The sequence below is a fragment of the Balaenoptera musculus genome, chromosome 16 (assembly GCF_009873245.2).
Source record: "Balaenoptera musculus isolate JJ_BM4_2016_0621 chromosome 16, mBalMus1.pri.v3, whole genome shotgun sequence".
In the NCBI taxonomy this organism is placed as follows: Eukaryota; Metazoa; Chordata; class Mammalia; order Artiodactyla; family Balaenopteridae; genus Balaenoptera; species Balaenoptera musculus.
Window position 1 is genome coordinate 53,650,197 of NC_045800.1, and position 20,477 is coordinate 53,670,673.

Genomic DNA, 20,477 nt, shown 5'->3' on the forward strand with positions numbered 1-20,477 from the left:
GTTTATTCTCATATAAAACAAATCATCAAAAATTCATGATAACTGCTCACAATTTCATCAAGTGCTTGTTGTGTGTTAGGAACTAGACTATGCACCTTGTACTGTATAGCTTAATACAGCATTCTATCCCAAACTGTACTAATTATGCACCCATCTTTTCACCTATTTTAAGTTGAATTTTTAAGCATACCACTAGCCATGATGGAGAAGGCCTTGCCCTTAACTCCTCATGAAAAATCAATCAAGCAAACAATCAAAGGATAGAGAGACAGATCTATCTAGATAAATACATAGATAAATAAAAAGGCTCCTACTGCAACAAATATTCTAAAACCAACTTCTCTGTGTTACTTTGTCCTTGAAATGTCAGTTCCTTGGCTTAAAAATAAAAACACAAACACTTTATTGGTCCCTAAGAGAAAGTTCTTGGAAAGCTAAAGGGTATAATCTGTAGATTAGAATTTAAATTCTTAGAAACTCAGTGATTTTTTTAATTATTATTTATTTATTTATTTATTTTGGCTGTGTTGGGTCTTCATTTCTGTGCGAGGGCTTTCTCTAGTTGCACCAAGCGGGGGCCACTCTTCATCGCGGTGCGCGGGCCTCTCACTATCGCGGCCTCTCTTGTTGCGGAGCACAGGCTCCAGACGCGCAGGCTCAGTAGTTGTGGCTCACGGGCCCAGTTGCTCCGCGGCATGTGGGATCTTCCCAGACCAGGGCTCGAACCCGTGTCCCCTGCATTGGCAGGCAGATTCTCAACCACTGCGCCACCAGGGAAGCCCAAACTCAGTGATTTTGATGGGTTAATTAATTTCTCTGAATCTTAGTTTCCTCAACTATAGAATAACCCCAAGTAAGGGGTGGGTAATAAATGAGGACGTACAGATAGTGGCATAGACAATGTCTGCCATACAGTATGTCCTCATTCCATGAAAACAACTCTGTTGGAATTAAAAACATGACCTTAGTATTAAGAGAAAACCCATAACCCTGTGTCTCTGATTATTGACAACAATGTGGTAGATTTTTATGCTTTTCTGTCTCATCTTTACAATCCACATTATGAGAGGCTATTTACAATTTGCATGTCCAATTTTTAAAACTAGATAAAAAATGAAAGAGTGATGGTAGTACCAAATTAGAAATGAAGATGGTAATAGCTCAAATCATTCCATTTCATGTTAGTTACACAAGAGTGAAATTGCTCTATCATGCTCTCTCAAAATAGCTCTCTCAAGGAAAGGAGGATGGGGGGTGTGCACCTTGGTACAGCACTATATTGGTCATCTCCCAGCATCAGCATCATATAAAACACTTTCAAAATTAACAAGTAATTCTGCTATTTATCTCCAAAACATAACAGCTTCTGTGCACAGGATGTAAATAAATAGATGCATTTAGGAAAGGCTTACTAACATAGAGGAAAATCATTATTTTTTTTTCTGTATTTCATAGAAGGTAGTGATAACTCTAGTGATGCATGTAATGTTATTAGATGTGATTTAAATTTATCCAAAATGGAGTATGAGGAGGAAGCACAGAAAGCTATGAGCAAGGTAATCTCAGATGCCCTGTACGCCCTTGGGTAAAGGCCAATTTAGTCTTGTGGTTACTGTTTCTTTGTTTTTAATCTTCAAATACTCTTGGCAAAACTTTCCACCATTTTTCTTTCAATTCTTCTTATGCTCACTCGAAGTGTACCGCTTGGAAACTTCCAAATAAAAAGGCCATTGGAATACTCACTAAAGGTTATCTACACATAGATTTTCAGTGAAAATGGCAATACTTTATGGATACTGGAAGAAAGCTACATCAATGTATAAATCTCTGGTGTGGCGGTGCCATCCTCATGCATAAGTAATTAGCCAAATATGACAAATATAGAAATAAACTGCAAAATACTGTGTATATAAAATTAAACTGTACTGAAGGCTGAACCTACTCAGGCTATCAACAGCTTGTGTGAGTAGTAAGAAGTCCATTAAGATCCCTCAAATTGGAGAGGGTAGGGGAAGGGCAGTGGGGGAGGGGTGGAACCAAAGCACCCATCCTGAACTGAAGCCTCCCAGAGCAGGTAATCCATGGGCTACTCAACTTCCGGCTTACACCAACCACAGGTGTAGGTGCCCTCTAGGCAAGGAAGGAGAGCACTGCTAGGATTTCCTGTTCAGAGAGGTAGGTGTGGGCAGAGTGGAAGCCTCACGGCAGGATCAAAGACCTAAATGTAAGGACGAATATTATAAAACTCTTAGAGGAAAACATAAGTAGAACACTCTCTGACATAAATCGAAACAATGTCTTTTTTGATCCACCTCCTAGAGTAATGAAAACAAAAACAAAAATTAACAAATGGGACCTAATTAAACTTAAAAGTTTTTGCACAGCAAAGGAAACCATAAACAAAACAAAAACAATCCACACAATGGGAGAAAATATTTGCAAACAAAGCAACCGACAAGGGATTAATCTCCAGAATATACAAACAACTCATGCAGCTCAATATCAAAAAAACAAACAACCCAATCACAAAATGGGCAGAAGATCTAAACAGACATTTCTCCAAAGAACACATACAGATGGCCAAAAAGCACATGAAAAGATGTTCAACATCAGTAATTATTAGAGAAATGCAAATCAAAACTACTATGAGGTATCACCTCACACCTGTCAGAATGGCCATCATCAAAAAATCTACAAACAATAAATGCTGGAGAGGGTGTGGAGAAAAAGGAACCCTCTTACACTACTGATGGAAATGTAAATTGGTGCAGCCATTATGGAGAATAGTGTGGAAGTTCCTTAAAAACCTAAATATAGAACTACCATATGATCCAGCAATCCCACTTCTGGGCATATATCTGGAGAAAAATCATAATTTGAAAAGATACCTGCACCCTAATGTTCACTGCAGCATTATTTACAATAGCCAAGACATGGAAGCAAACTAAATGTCCATCAGCAGAGGAATGGATAAAGAAGATGTGGTAGGGACTTCCCTGGTGGCACAGTGGTTAAGAATCAGCCTGCCAATGCAAGGGACATGGGTTCGATCCCTGGTCCGGGAAGATCCCACATGCCGTGGAGCAACTAAGCCCGTGCGCCACAACTACTGAGCCTGCACTCTACAGCCCGTGAGCCACAATTGCTGAGCCTGTCTACCACAGCTACTGAATCCCATGCACCCATAGCCTGTGCTCCACAACAAGAGAAGCAACGACAATGAGAAGCCCATGCACTGAAAGGAAGAGTAACCCCTGCTCGCCACAACTAGAGAAAGCCTGCGCGCAGCAACAAAGACCCAATGCAGCCAAAAATAAATAAATTAATTAATTTTTTAAAAAAGATGTGGTACATATATACAATGGAATATTACTCAGCCATAAAAAAAGAATGAAATAATGCCATGCACAGCAACATGGATGGACCTGGAGATTATCATATTAAGTGAGGTAAGTCAGAGAAAGACAAATACCATATGATATTACTTATATGTGGAATCTAATAAAAATGATACAAATGAACTTATTTACAAAACAGAAACAGACTCACACATCTTGAAATCAGACTTATGGTCACCAAAGTGGAAACGTGGAGGGAAGTGATAAATTAGGAGATCGGGATTAACATATACACACTGCTATATGTAAAATAGATAACTAATAAGGACCTACTGTATAGCACAGAGAACTCTACTCAATATTCTGTAATAACCCATATGGGAAAAGAATCTGAAAAGAATGGATATATACATATATATGACTAATTCACCTTGCTGTACACCTGAAACTAACACAACATTGTAAGTCAACTATATTCCAAGAAAAAGTAAAAAAAAAAAAATAACAGAGAACATCACCACAGGACACGCTCACTTACACCGTGGTAGGACTCCCTCACCCACCTGCCTTGGAGACCGCCCTGTTCTGCCAGGGACCCATACATAATGTCTCAGCAGATACCTCAAAGTCCAATACAGCAGAGTCTGAAGTGTCACACAGAAAAATAATGATGTTCAAAGGAAGGGGACCAATAAGAGGCATCATAATGATTATAACTCTATGGGAAAGAGCTACTGTAAACTTTTGAGACTGTCTTTTCATTTTTCATATTTAGACTGCGTAACTTATGGGGTTCAAATTCCAGCCCTACCACTTACTTAAAGTGTATCCTTGAGCAAACAGTTTTACTTATCTTTGTCTCAGTTTCTTCATCATTAAAATGGGGGGTTTTATTGTATATACTTCAAAGGGCCATCTGAGGATTATCTGAAAAATGCTTAGAACAGTGCCTGGCATGTAGATGCATCAAAAAGTGTTTGTTATCATTATCATTCTTTTTATAAGTACTGTTAATAAATATGTATTATAGAAAATTAGAAAAATAGAGAAAAATGTTGACAAGAAAAATTATGTGTAATCTTACCACATTTTGCAATGCATGGCTTACAAATTATTTTTTAAAGAACATATATTAAATGTAAACATACATATTTTCCAAATTTGGGTGACTATATATTCCACATAAAAATTACAAAACAGTTGGAATGCTATGACCTAAAATGATTATTAGTGGTAAACTCTGAGTGATGTGATCATAAGAAATTTTTTCTTTCTTGTAAATATATTAATCTTCCTACTGTTCTAATGGTGTGCATTTGCATGTTTAATTGGTAAAAGTTAGGTTAGCAATCAAATATCTAAAAACAGCATAGATCTGATAGAATTGATGGACTTTGTAAGATTCAAAGAGGCATGATCAAAAGCTGATAATTCTGGTACTCTTCTTTCAAGGCCAGAAAAAGGGTATTAAGAATTGCAAATTTTACATATTAATACATTCTACTAACAATGCTTTTATGGATACTGGAGGGCAGAGTAATGTAGGGGACTTAAGTATTCTGAGTAGATTTCAGTCTGGAAGACATCCCCTCTCATCAGTAAGGATTAATGGACCAAGAGCAAGTGGTTATTAGTTTATGCTTCGTGCACTCAAGAACCTTCTGTTTCTCCACCTAACTTATTAATGGAAATTTCCTGCCCAGGACCATGTAGCCCATTTCCATAGAGAATCATTCACACTTTAGTACAAATGATACTTGTAAAGTTGGGCAGTGTGCAGCCTGTGCAACAGTACACAGCCACAGCACCCCATGTAAAAAACTCACTGCCATGCTCCTGCCTAGATAAGCCTTTCCTTCCACTTCATGTGAATTTTTATTGTCCCCCATTTTGATGATAGTTCCTTAAACTGTCTGGTCTTTTATGTGTGTTATTTGTACTTGTTTGTACAATTTTTTCTTGTCTCTATGCAACTGAAGATATTTGAGGTCAGATAATATGTCTTATGCAGCAATACCATGTAATTATAAAGTCAATAATAACAGTTAAGATAAAAAAATAATGATAATACTAGATAACTTTTATTGAGTTCTCACCATGTATCAAGCACAAACGACTCTGAATAGATTATTTTATTTAATCCTAACAATAGCTGTCTGCAGTAGAGACAATATTTTATTTTATAAAGAAGAAAACCAGGACCCAGCAAGGTTAAGCAACTTGTCCCATGTCAAACTATTAGTAAGAGTTGAATGAGTGAATGAAAAAAACATTTTAATGTCTTATAGACAGCACATTCTTTGGAGCCTATAATTCAATTTAATTAAATGCAGTTTTCTAGACTATGAGTTTATTGATGGTAGGATCCTTAATTACTACTGTTTGAATCCACAGCATGGTATACTTTATATGTGCTTAATTATTTAGGGGATAAGTGAGTGAATGAATAAAAAGATTATTTCAGCTGTGCATTTGACCCCACTTGTGAATGGCTTGCAGGGACAACCTGCTTGGTACTGAGGGTTGTTTCTTCTTTTAACCAGGGTGCCTGGAGGATTCTTCTACAGATAAAGAAACTGAGGCTCAATTGCACTGTGATTCACCCAAGGCCACACTGCTAAGAGCAAGTGGTCACAGGATTAGAATCAAGATCTTTTAACTCCTGATTCAGAGGACCTTTCCTTATACCCTTCCATCTAGTAGTTGTCACATTGCACACTTTTCCGTATACTACATGAAATCAGGAAAGGCAAAAGGGTGGAACATGGGTCTTTTTGGGAAACTCCTCACTGATACTCTTCAAGGAAACCTCTGCAACTGCTTAGCCAACTCCTGCCTGGGCTCCCAGGCCCCACATTTGTTCTTGGAGGCTCTCCCAAGTTTCCCTCTCCCTCACTGTGCCATGTGTGGCAAAGAAGCACCACTCTGCCCTGGGCTGACTGGTTTGGGCACTGGGTAAGTGATGACCCAATCTTCTTCCTGGTACACAGGGAAGGAGACCAATAGTGCTCAGACCTGATGAGTCAGTTGTCCCTGCAAACCATTCTGAAGTGGGCTCTGTGAACTGGTTCACTGCTTGGTGCTCCCTCTGTGGCTAGAACCACATGTCATGGCAAATTTACTTTTTGGATCTGCAAAGTGATTATTCCTGAGAAGTTGGGGTACACAAGCCCAGTTTGGAGTGATGGAAAGTCTAAAAACTCCTATCATAGTCTTTGCTAGCCTTCATCTGAATCGTATCCTGACAGGCTGCTGGCATCTTACAGGGCACTCTGAGAGCACAGCCTGGTTTCTAAGATCCATAGAAACCAAAGTATGAATGTAAGACAGTACTGTTAAAGTTACCAGGTTAAAACCAAGATGGAGTCACTCATGCTAAGTCTCATATCAGCAAACAAAAACTTAACTAAGTTTCTATGCTAGGCTCTCCCGGAAAAGAAAGGCTTAGCTTAACCAACCAGTGTTTGTCTGCTCAGCACAAGTTACCTGACTTTCCTTTGCTCCATATAAGTGGTGTAACCTTGCTTTAACCAATAAGCAAACACCCAGTTTAACTTCCTTGTTCTTGGTCACTTTGGTCTTTAAGAATCTCTCATCTTATACAGTTCTTCAGAGCTCCTTTCTATCTGCTGGATTGGATGCTGCCTGATTCATGAATTGCTAAATAAAAGTCTACTAGATCAGTAAACTGTCTGTGGAAATTTTTCTTTTAATGGTTTATATAGACTAGAGATAGAAGTTAGCCTCCATCCTCCCATGGGGAAGAGCAGATGACACTGAAGAGTTTAAGCTGTATAAGCCCCATGCCAAACTTGGGGCTTGCAGACTTATCAGCTCCCTCCAGCCCTGGGGAGACTGGGTATTAGATGCTGATGTGGAGAGGAAGGCACAGTGAGGACCGGCAATGGCTACCACTGGCTGTGTTAGGAAAAGGACCCTCACTGCAGATGGGTGTCTTTTCCACCCTGTACCATTCTTTGATTCTCCTCTTAATCCATTCTCTGGAGCTGCTCTCAGGCTTTCATTGGCCAAGGATGAGATCAGGACCTTGCTGATAACTCAGGTTGGCACGTGCACTGAAGCGGGGAGACCCAGGACAATATCTGCCTGAAACCCTGGCCAGGTCATGGTTCTTCAGTTCCATCTAGCTCTGCCTTAAGGCTAGAGATGGTACCTGACCTGGATGGGTACTGGAGATAAGAGAAAACAGGAGTCTACAGGTCGATCCTGTGCTTGTGAGGAAAATGGATTTGTTCCAAAGCAATTACATTAGAAATCATCAAGCAGATGATGGCGCTTCCTGGAAGTTCACAGTGGCTATCCATGTGTTGGCAGCAGTAGGAAGTAGGGTACAGGTATAAGCTCTTCAGGAATTCTAGATTAGCTGGTCCTGGCTCCTCCACAGAAGGTCACATCCTCTTGATCTTGATGAAAGTCTGCTCCTCTCACTGTCTTTCTTCTGAACCCCTGCTTACTCATCCTTGTGATTGGAATGTGGCTTCCATACACTGGGTCCATATGAGGTTTTGAGTAATCTGAAAATGCATTATACTTTTTCGAAAACTGACATCAAGACGTTGTATAAGTTTGATTCTTATGTGTATACAAGTCTTCCTGAGTAGAGCTGACTACTCTTTGTGAGTTCTTTGTGAGTTTTTGGAATAACAGGTCTGAAGACCCAGACTGGGGCCACAGTGCAAACACTGGTCTTATCAGCCAATGAGTTTCTCACAGTGACATCCTGGCTTTGCTTCCCTAAATGCATGTAACTTGAGGTTATTATTAATTATTATTATTATTATAAATTAATTGACAAAGGTGCACATTTCTGATCAACTCTGCATCGCCTGGAGGAGAATAAAACAGCAGAGACTTCTACCCCCTGTTCCTTAGGATTTCACTAAATAGACCATGCAATCAGAAAATGGGGAGAGAAGAAGAAGGGAGAGAGAGAAGAAAAGGGAGAGAGGAGGAAAAGCAGAGGGAGGGTGTTGGAGAGATGCTTATTTCCAGAGCAGAGTCATTCCAAGGTACCATGAGCAGCAAATTAAACGATCCTTCAGCAAGAATTTTGACAAGGAAATTTCATTAGGGATTTACATCTCTATGGGAGCTCAAGTTGCTGCATTCAGATATGAAAATTGTGCAAATATTGTTCCTTAGAATAATGTTTGCTGCAGGTCATTGAGTTTCAGTCAATGAAATTTAGAGTGATAAATGTCATATTGAAAATAACTAGAGGAAGGAGGGGCCTAAGGAAAGGAAGGAAAGAGCCCTGCAGTTGGGAGCTCAGGTCCCAAAGTCATGTGGATTGGAAGTTAGACTTCAGCATTAACTAGCTGCGGGACCTTGAGCAAGTTTATTTAATATCTCTGAGGCCTAATTTCTTCATCTACAAAATGTGGTCAATTGCCAGTAACTCTGCTGAACTATGATTGTGAGGGTTTAATGAGATGATCCAAGTAAAGTCCTTTGGCCCAGTGCCTAACACATGTAAACTCTAAACACATATTAGTATGATTACAATGATGAGCAAGGAAGTAGGCTAATGTTTACCTGGAACTGACCTCCAGTCAATCATGGTGATAGATGCCTATAGGTATTATTATTATTGGCATTATACAGATGACAAGCCTGAGGCTCAGGGGCTTAATAAATCTGCCAAGATCACAACGGAATAAATGCTTCCACCAGAATCATGCCCATGCTTAAGTGTCTACATGTTTTTCTCCCTCACTAGCCTTGGGGGCCTTACAGCCTAAATCCTGTTTGTACACTTCTGTACTAACAGAATCTGACCAATTATCGATGGCCCTTGGTGGGTGCTCAGAAAATATTTGGGGAAGGAATTAATGATTGCATAAGTAAATAGATGCATGCATGGATGAATGGGAAATAAATGCTTTTCCCACTGAAACTGCGTCACAGGGACTCATCCATAGGTTTCTCAATGTTTTGTTTTTTCAATTTCAAGGTGTATGGTCAGGACACTCAAGATGGCTGTTCTCTGTACATCCCCTGCTCGACTAGTGCCTGCTTCACCTATACCCTACTCACCTGACTGACGTTCTTACATCCTTGCCCCAGGCTCCAGCTAATGACTGTCCTAGCCTTAGATCAGAACATCTCCACTCTGATAGCTTATCAAAGGGGCAGTGAGGAGCAGCCTGCCCCTCTGCTGGTTTCCCTGGTAACCAATGAGCCGACCTGATGTTAATTCCCCCTGTAACTGGTTACCCTCCCCCCCAATCCCAGCAAAGCCCGCCACCATGTTCCGCCCGCCATCTGCCACAGATGGTGGGGTGCTGCTACAGGACCTTGCTTCAGACGTGTAAGCTTCCTCATCCATTAAACCACTGCTGTCTCTTGTTGGCTCTGGGCTCTTTCTTTGGTGTTGAAGCTGGGCAAGCACAGGGCTTGCAGGTCTGTGTAGTGCAGCCCAACACAAGGCATTCTGGCATTTTGATTCACGTAATGATATGTCATTTTACAGAAAACAGGAGAAAAAGGAAAATTTTTCATATACTTCTATAACCCCAATACTTAAAAGTTCCCTTTTAGCATTTTAGTGTATTCTTTTTCTACCTTTGGACCAAAGAAAGTTCTTATTGCAATCTTACATGAAAATAATTGTCTAACTTGCTGTTTCACTTAATAGGACTATTTCATACAGCTCTTATTTTGATAATTTACTGGAACATGATCGATGTGCCATATAATGTTCTACTTAAACATAATCTTGTTTTTTAGAATGTGTCTATTTTTTCACCATTATAAGTATTGTTGAACTAAATATTTTTGTGTATGTGAGACCAAGGTTTTCAGGGTTGGTGACTCTGACCATGGGATCATTTTTCTTTGAGGAGCACACAGTCCTTATAGCGGCCTCATTCTCAGCTTTTGCAGTGATGGACTATCATATTCAATTGAATGGCAAAGGTTTGATTAGACTGTGTAAAGAAAGATTATTTTTCCCATTTCGTACCATATGCAAGCCCTGTCCCAGTACCCGTACTGGACAGATATTCCACAGCTATATAGGAAAAGAGAAAGGAAGGAAGGAAGGACGGAAGGAAAGAATGGAGGGAAGGATGGAGAGAGGGAGGGAAGAAGGGAGGGGAAGGGAGGAAGCCTAAAGGGATGCAAGAAAATAATAAAGAGAAGAAAAGGAAAGGGGACAATAAAAGGGAAGGAAAGAGAAAGAAAGAAGGGAAGGAAAAAAAACAAAGAGGGAAGCTAAGTATAATACATCAAAGTAAATAAAAAGAGAAAGAAAGAAATCAGCAAACCCATTCTTCTTTGTAAGGTTTCTAGTATTCCAAATTATACGTCTCTAGCCACAACCATACCTTTTAGCCGTCAGCTTAGCAAGTGGCAAAAATCACAAGATAGGAAAGATTCATCACATTCTAGTAACTGCCCCCTACCTGGGAAACCCCTAGAGACCAGAGCCTCACATTTCAGAGAACACAGATCATGGCTAGCTTGGTTGCTGGCTTTTAGGCAACAACCACCTTTCTCTAGGAGAGCTAAATTTGCAAAAAAAAAAGAGGAGTGAATGATGTACAGTGGCAGCTTGCCTTGACAAGATAAAACACAAGCAAACTGAATTAAACAAAAATTTCCTTTTTAAAAAATATTACATTTACCCGAGGAAACATACCTAAAAATTCAAGGGGGAAATGAAAATATGCATTTTGAAAAGGTGTTGAAGGATGGCTAAACATGGTCATTATGCAGCGATGTGTACATTCACAGACAGGGTGACCTCTGGCTGTTGTCAATACATGATATTTCGCTAAAGTTTATGCTATGCATGTTTGGTATTCAGAAAACCAAAATATTGCCTTTACGATTTGGAAATGTCTGTCATTATCTTCACTGAACTAAACTTCTGATTCAATAAAAGTCCCCTTTTCCTTAGTGGCAATTCAATTGTAGCAGTCACTGAAAGAGCAGATTATTTACAGGTAAAGTAAAAATTTCACGTTTGACCAGAATTGGGCATATTCGTATAGAACATTACTTTTTACTCTGTATAGAGACAGAAACTAATGAGTGGCAGTATTTTGTAGTGGCAAATTGTCTTCTTTCATGAATGGAAAACAAAATAATTTGTCATTGGTACAGTAATCGCTGATACTCGAATAGTGCTGCTAAAAATGAGGTTTTCACAGTTGGTTTGAAAACTTCTTATATAATTTTTTATGTGTATATTCTTACTTTAGGAAGGTAAAGGTTAACAGGTTTAATATTTTCACAAATTACCAACCAGTGGGTAAGAAGCAATATGATACTATAGTTCTCATAATACTCTTTTGGATAAACAATGTCTTTTATGTTTCTATATTCTTGCTTTCATAATGGGGTGATAGTGGGGGAGTCTGAAAGCTAAGGGAGTAGGATTTGCTGCAGTTCCCAGCAGAGAGTAGTGGTAGAGATGAACCTGGAAACCAGGCCCCATCCCTGGAGAGGACCTACACCTGGACAGAGATAGTTCTGGACAAACTTTGAACGTGAGTGTCTGTCCTCAGCTCCCACCCTTGGCAGCATTCAGAGACACAGAACTGAGATACAGCCGTCAGTGAGTTAGCAACTGTGGCTCAGAGTTTTATGTTGTGTTAGAGACAGAAGAAAAACGCTTGACCTACTTGGATCCGATAAGATGGAATCAGTTTTCGGCAGAAATTGATCACAGCGGACTCCTTGGTAGCCTTCTTTGCACCTGAGAAAAGGGATAAACGACAAACATACGCATGTGTTTGTGAATGGTTCGCGATTTCAACAAGCCAGGTAGCCACCAATTATATCACCGTGAGAACAGTACATTCATGCTTTTGTATGGCTTGGTTCAGTCTGTTTCTAACATTGATAGTAGGTGAATTTTAGTCATGTCTGTGTAAAAAAAACAGCACTACTTTGCTTTTATAGTTTTATAGGTAATATCTAATGAGCAAACTTAGTAGCAATTTAAGATGCCCCTCATAGCAGTATGAATAATGGTTACCCTCATGATTCTGCAGGATTCTTTATGCAACACACTGGTCTCTAAAAGACTGCAAATACCCTTTCAGAAAGCATCATATTGCAAGTGTTTTCCTAATAAAAAATCATTTTCTAACATAATTGATCAAATATTATCAGTAGATTTGGGCTGTTTATTCTCCTTGTGTTTTACTAGTTTGTTCATTTGCTAATTTTACCTTTTTTTTTTTTTTTAACTTAGTAATTAGTAATTCTTCCAGTCAGTGCTGCCTAACTGCTGGGTCAGAAATAGCAGCATTTATTTCAGATCTGGCAAGATCTGAAAGGCATCTACCTCTATGTGCAAGGGCTCTGTGAATTTCCTTTAAACTCACATTTTCCTCTCCTCATTTTTCTCTTTTATATTCAGCAAACAGGTGCAAAGTGCATACTTTCTGCGAGGCATTGTACAAGGCAACTTTCCTAAGGTGGGTGCAATTTGGAGGCAGGGAATCTGCCTGAAAGCCCCTGCCATGGGGCATATCGCTTCAGCCCTGCCAGCCCGCAGTCTTCTCACAGCTCGCTCAGTCAAGGCTGCTTGGCCGCCTCGGACAGCCCCAGCTCATCAGCTGGCAGTTCAAGGAACAAAATACAGCTGAGGCTCCACACGCCTGCCTCCGAACAGTCTCTGTAAGCAGGGGGGTGGCATTTAGTATATCTGCTTGAAGCTTAATCTGTCATGCTCAAGTTAAGCAGGGACACATCCATTGTTGTTTGTGGAATGAATCTGTCCTACTTACTGAGGAGGAAATTGTGCTGCTGGCATAAAAATCAGATTTAAAAAACAATCCTCTGGCTGTTAGAAATCTACAAAATCAACAGAAGAAATCAAAGAGATCATTCTGTCAGAGATGGGAGCCGTGGATTCTTTCTTTAGAATATGTTTTGTTTTCTGAGTGTAATAAACACTTTATTAGATAAGTCTATTGCAACTGGAGCAGTCACAGTGAAAGGCACCTAGGTAATTTTTCTACCTTTCACTGTGAGCTGAACTGGAATACAGGTATTGGGGCAGGCTCTCTTTAGCACCTTTTTAAGCCTGGAATGCTGGAGTGTATTTGGCAATTTTCCCTATAGATTGAGAACAAAGACTTCTGACATATGGACACCCCAAATACCCAACAGGCTATTGAGAGAATTTGTTTAAGCAGACACATATTTTCATAACCTTTTTAAAAATTCATTTATTGCACTTGAATTAAAGCAGGCATATCACTGGTTTGATAATGGTACAAAGTCAGAAAATACTTAAAGACTGAAGCACATTTGTGAGGAAGAAATAAATTCCTGTTCTCTGAAAGCTGCCCTAACATTGTTAGTTTGCCTTTATTCAAAATTACCTGAACCACAGTGTTTTGGTTTTCATTTTCTTGTAATGATGACTTAGGTGCTGGGTGTGTGCTGTAGCATGCATTTACTCCTGAGGTTTTTATTTCCAACATATGTGTGGGATTTTAAGCACACTTCACTCTTTGTATCTTCATTTAATATGAAAATGGTATCCTAGGGAGATAGCTGCTTTTAAGGGGAAATGCTTTAGTTATGTTTTGCTTTTTAAGGGGTTTTTATCACTTAAAATGCATTATTCCGTTTGTGTGTGGAGAGGAAAATAAGGAAAGATGTTTGAAATTTTTCTAGTCTTCAACTGATTTTCCATGACTTGGAGCCCACTCTGAAGTGTTCAGGCCTCATGGAGTAGCAGGAAAATTGCACAGTGCGTGCCTTCATCCTGCCTTCACACCTGTGTGCTGGTATGAAGATAATAAAGTGTGATGATGTTGGAGCAGTCTGGCCCAGGCTAGGAAACCCGCCGAGGGCTGTGACTGGATACGCAGCAAAGCCCTGCTCCTTTGTTAAGGCGGCCGCGTCCCTGCTAATTGGTGCTGGGTTTTAAGAATGACAAATTTAAATTTCCACTTAAAAATCACACGTCAAATCCATCCAAATTTGAAGACAAAACGTGGCCAGCAGGTAAAGCCAATGAGGTGGATTGAATTTATGACACTGTTAAAGACATAAAGCAAAGGAAAAAAATGTCTTAAGATGCACTTCTGTTGCACAGATTGAGTTTGGCAGACCTTCTGACAGTGTGATAAACAGCACGTCTTTTGAGGAATATCACTGCATGTTTGTTTTGGTTTTCGTGAGTTGAGGGGGGATTTTGAGACTTTTTTAAGATTTTTTGTTTTCTGAGAGATACAGGTATATGAACAAGAGAAATTCATGTAATAGGAAGTTCTTTCTGCTTGTTCATCTTAATAAAGCATGACAGAATTAGTAAAATTTTACAAGTACATGTGTAATCTTCAATGGTAAATACACGTTTGGAAAAAAAAAGCACAAATCTTGCCTTAACCAGGTTAAATACTCTATTATTTTTCTACTCTGCATTGTTTCAAAGCTCCACTAAATTCATCCACTGCCTGTTCTCTGAATTTATTTATCCTTGAGAAGGTTTGCAACACAGAAATTTTATTAAAAATATCAGTGTTCCCTGGTGGTCTTACAGGTAAGTTTTGCTTCTACAACTAGATGGCCAAAGAGCAGGATTAGAATAGAAAAGGCAGCCACGGTTTATAAAGAGTCGGGTAAAGAAAATGGGAGAAGCGTTATCGACAGCGGAACAACCACAAAGTAAACTCAGTCTACAAGAGCTAAGAATTTTACTGTGAAAAAAAAAATTAGTCTTAAATTCTGTGTGTTCACCTACTCTGAGATGAAGGACTTGTCGCTTCAGAAATCATGATTGTGTTGTGTGTTTTGTTTATTTACAAATTTAAAAGGCAGTGGGGGGCTTCCTTGGTGGCACAGTGGTTGAGAATCTGCCTGCTAATGCTGGGGACACGGGTTCAAGCCCTGGTCTGGGAGGATCCCACATGCCGCGGAGCAACTAGGCCCGTGAGCCACAACTACTGAGCCTGCGCGTCTGGAGCCTGTGCTCCGCAGCAAGAGAGGCCGCGAGAGTGAGAGGCCCGCGCACTGCGATGAAGAGTGGCCCCCGCTTGCTGCAACTAGAGAAAGCCCTAGGAAGGAAGGAAGGAAGGAAGGAAGGAAGGAAGGAAGGAAGGAAGGAAGGGAGGAAGGGAGGGAGGGAGGGAGGGAGGGAGGAAGGAAGGAAGGAAGGAAGGAAGGACATTTTAGAAAAAAAGGCAATGGGGAAGGGCATCATTGAGGAGACAATGTCCAAAGCAGGGTAGGGCGGATGAGGGGTTGAAGAGACAATGTCCAAAGCAGGGTAGGGCGGATGAGGGGTTGAAGAGAGAACCGTGGTGTGGTAACCCTGAATAAGGGAAACTGGCCCCTCGCAATGAAGTGGGGTCAGAAATTGGAGATTCTGAGCCCAGTTTAAGTGTCAGCAAAGTATCTCTCCTGGTGAGCCTCAGGGCCAAATCACGAACCACGCCCCTCCCTTTCTACAGGGATAGGGCCAGCTGTATAGTTTCAAACGCAGACCTCACTTTTTCTACTCCGTACATCCTTCTGATTCGGCCCTCATGCCCCTCCCACTTGTTCAGCTGTACCTAAAATAACAAGCCACCCCTTCTATTCATGTTTTCCCTGTCTACATTATCCCTGAAGAAAAGCCCACTTTTAGAGAAAAGTTTTGAAAGGCAATTCTTGGGCAAAAGAAAAGAGAATAATACTGGCAAAGATAAGAAAATACAAAATGCATGATTGTCAGCTAGAAGCTAATACTTGATTTGTCTAGTGTGTTAAAGCAGAAGCAGTGAAGCTAGCACTCAGCCTGGATGTGGAGGACCCCCAAGGAAGAGACTTTTTAAATGGTCAGCTCATTTGCTGATGTTCCCACAGAAATGGGCATCCTTTGGCCAGCTAAAAGTAGCTTCCATGGCCATCAGCCCCCACTACTAACTTCAGACCATGCCCATCTCTTCTCTTACGATACTCACATGCTAATTTATTTCTTTGAACTCATTTTATGAATAGCAACAAATTAGAGCTAATATTAATGACTTTGAGTGAAAATGAAAGAACTCTCACTTCTCACCAACAGCCTCCCTACATTTCCAGATTATTCTTCCATTTCTCCTGCTTCCTCCTGTTAGGAGAGCAAAGCAAAGCAAAACAAAACAAAACAAAAACAAATAACACAAAAACTGTCCCATTGGGGGAACCATACTATCCATCCTCTCAATCCTCATCTGTTGATTCCCTGGTCATTTACTCATTACTGGAAGATGTGATCATTGCTTCACCCCCTTCTTCTCCATTGCTACTCTGTCTTCACTGCCACAGTCTCTGTTATCTACATGGTGTCACAGTCTCTGTTATCTACATGGATGCTCAGTCAACACAACGTCTCTTATCACTTCTTCCTCAACTATATCAGAATGATTAACAGTGTTGAGTTCATAGCCTCACTTCTTCACTTAGTATTTGCATGGATATACTTTACGCAAACCTTTTAATATCCCTGTCCCCCACTTTAAACCCGAACAAAATGGGAATGATAGCAGGAAGGAGAAAAAATGAACAAGCATGCATGGTTGATATTACATACGTGAATTTTGGCCATTTTTATGCTTAGGGACCTTCTAGCTCGCATCTCTGCAGAGATGCATTTTACATAATTTACAGAGAGAAATATATGAAGGTTAGAAAAATGTTCAAATGTTTGCTTCAATCCTGGTGTAGGGCCTGGTCTCTGCATACATTTTAGAGAAAGTATACATGCTTCCTTCTTGGAAACTTGATTTTAGACATAAAATTTACACTAGCAGAAATCAATTAACTTCACAAGAGAAATGGTGGCAAACTGTATGGTTTGTTTCCTGACTGTACCAACTTTTATTCATAGACCAAAAAATGGTAGTTACTCTTTGGTGTTACAGGAAAGTAGATACTTTGTCAGTGATATACAAGTCTGCCAATTTTAAGGGGCCTATTAAATGCTGATTTGATAAAAGAACAATCCCTCCAGGTATTCTTCTTTATCTCCTGCCAATTCTCCCCAGCCTCAATGTCAGCCCTTGGTTGGGAAAAATGGAAAAATCATCAGGCGTTTAAACTTTACATTTTAGAGGCAGGGTGGTTTGGAGCACAGCCTGGTTTTAAATCCAGGATCGGCTATTTACTAGCTGCTTAGCCTTCCTCTGCCTCCTTTTCTTCATCTGTAACTTGGAGATAATAATAGGAGCTCCCTCCTAGAATTATTATTAGGAATAAATAACACCTGTTGTTCACGGTAAGCACTCAACATGTGTTAGTTTTTTTAAAATGTTCTTTGAATTTGGAATCATCATCCCAGCTTTTCAAGTGAGGAAACAGAGTTTCAAAAAGGTTAAGCATCTTGTTCCAAAATCACACAGCCAGTGAGTACTTGAACTAGGTACTCAGCTGGAGTTGACTTCCAAGTCCTTGCTTGATCTGTGGCACTTTCTGACATTCTTCATGGAAATTCAGTAGATACATAAATCATCGTTCACCCAGGTATCTTTCCTAAGATTAGTATCTAAAAATATGGTCCAAATATCATGAACTGAAGCCATGATTTATGGTAAGAATTAAAGGCCTAGATTTGTAAGTTATTATCCAATTTCAAAATGTTCTTAAACAAACCAGGTCACAGAGGCTGGTCACTGATTTAAAGGCAAATGTCCTAAGCTTTGTGTTAATTTAAGGGGTATTCACTAACTATGGATGGGAAAGCTCTTTAGTAGTACCACTCTTAAAGAATCACATTTCTTGATTGTGGACTGTCCTCAGTTAAAAAAAAGAAAAGAAAAAGAAAATGAGAAAAGAAAGAAAGAAAAACAAAAACAAAACAAACAAAAACAGAGGATACAGTTTCAGCAAGGTGAATGAATTGCCCAGCATGGAAGAGATGGGAGGTTCTGGAGCCAGAATCCCAAACCAGGTCTCTATCTGAATGCAAATGTGTGCTGGGGGGACCAGAAACTTTTCTAGCTAAGGATCTGCAGCCTAGAGTTATAGGCTCAAATATTATTAATGGTGTTAGAACAAATTCCCTTCCCTGCCACTCACTGCTGAAACTGAGATCTAGGTTTTGCTGTGGAGAATATTGTGACACTGATTAAGGTATAAGTTTTCTTTAGCTGAATTTAGAACTTAATTAAGTGGTCTTATTTAAAAGGAGCACTAATTAAGACAGCAAGATCTTTAAGTTAATCAACTGGAATTAAATTTACCTATAGCCTGGCTGTAGGTACAGTCTTTCTAAAATCCTTTGAACTATAGATGGAAGAATTTAGAATCGGATTATTTTAAATTGCAGAGCAACAGCTGCCTTCAAACCCATGAGGGTCCTCCAATGTGTTATCAACAGCTTTCAAATATATCACAAATTCCATGGCTGAGGCAACTGTTGCTTATAATGTCACTCACCTTACAACTATGATTACTCTTGCTAATAAAGTTATACCTGCAATTTTCAGAAAATGTAAAGATTTTTTAAAATTTCCCTTTAGCAAAGTTTGAATTCAAAAGTAGATGGAGGCCAATTACTTCATCATGAGACTGATATGATTTCAGAAGTGAATTTGAAAGCATCTGCTCAAATTCAGGAGGTGTGCTGCATTCAGTTAATATTTGAGCCCTAAAGACGAAAAGGAAAAGAATGATTTCAAGTCTGAGATATTAAAAAAATATAAGAAACATGTGTTTCCTCAACTGCAAGTTCCTCTCAACCATGTGTAATCATTAGGTGCCTGGTCCAGCAGTCACTCATACACTTCATTGGTCAATTTTAGTACCAGGGAGACAGAACCTGTTTACATCGTCCTCTTACTCCCATATATGGTACATTCACTTTTGAACAATCAGTGGCTAAGGAGTCCTCGTGTCAGTCTGAATAAATATCTTGGCCTTTATAGAAATTTCTGACCCTATTTGGTCAAGAGCCTCACTCAGTCTTACTACTTCATTAACAAAATTAAAACACATGACATGACATGAAGGTACTACGCAGCTTAGAGTGCATAGCAATAGTATCCAAAGCAGCTATGTGGGCTGAAAAAGCCATTCTATCTAACTTAGCTTTGATTTTTACTGCATCTAAAAGAAAAAATAATCCCTTTTTAGGCTAAGAAGGTAAATTAAGAAGTAATCTATGGGCCTTCTTGCAGGAAGACTAATTTCAATATCACATTAGAGGTAGTAGAATAATAATTGCCTTTATCAAGAACAAAAGGGTTAGGGAGTAATAATGACAAGTGGAGGACAGATGGAATTTTGCTTTATAAATTCAAATTGAGAAAACGTTATGTTATTAATTTCCTAGTATACACAAATTCTATCATGACAAACATGAGATTCTAGTTTTCAAGGGAGGTAGCCTGTTATGGTGGAAAAGGTATGTCCTATGGATGCAGAATGACCCCTAATTCTGCCACTTAGAGGTATGACAGAGGTCAGTCACTGACCTCTCTAAGGTCTCAGGTGCTCATCTCTAAGTGGGGTTATGAGCCTTGATTTAGTGTGTGCTTTGTGCACATTGCACACACACAGACATAGACACACATTGCCCCCAATGCTTATAAACATGTTTAGTAATCAGAAAATATAGGCAGATAATTTAGGTTCTAACATTAAAGTCAGAGGACACTCATGCTCTCTTCCCCCACTTCTTTAGTTAATTCAATGTTCCCATGGCTGCCTTTGATAGTTCCCAGCCAACAATGGACCGGGATTTATTGTCCCATCTACTCCCTATGATTCCTCTTTATTATTTTCACTTAAGATGTCACTAAGATTGCGAGATTAGCCAATCACAGACTTTCTCTGAGGCTTAAGGTTCAACTATTAGCAGATTCCTTCACTTTTCTCTCTCTACTTTCTTGAAATTAGAAGTGTAATTGACTCACATGTTGAGACTAGTCAGTGGAAGAAAAGTAACAACTGTCTTTTCCAGCTCACAGTTCAGCAGGAAATGTAAAACTGAGCCAGAGGAAAACACGCTACACTTGCCACTTTAGTCAACTTGGGCTGCCATAAAAACATAGCATAGGCTTCCCTGGTGGTGCAGCGGTTGAGAATCTGCCTGCCAATGCAGGCGACACGGGTTCGAGCCCTGGTCTGGGAAGATCCCACATGCCGCCGAGCAACTGGGCCCACGAGCCACAACTACTGAGCCTG

General features: G+C 39.8%; 1 protein-coding gene across 10 annotated transcripts in view; it reads right to left on the minus strand.

Moving 5' to 3' along the window:
• The window catches only part of NRG3 (neuregulin 3), a 1,112,157-nt gene that overhangs the window by 259,715 nt on the left and 831,965 nt on the right, over nucleotides 1–20,477 (minus strand). For all 10 annotated transcript variants that reach the window (XR_005016924.1, XM_036829745.1, XM_036829744.1 and 7 more), the window contains exon 3: nucleotides 11,990–12,063. Coding sequence is in view for 9 of the 10 variants with exons in the window: in XM_036829745.1 (XP_036685640.1) it covers nucleotides 11,990–12,063 (74 nt within the window). In the remaining variant the exon portion in view is untranslated. The remainder of the gene's footprint in view (nucleotides 1–11,989; nucleotides 12,064–20,477) is intronic.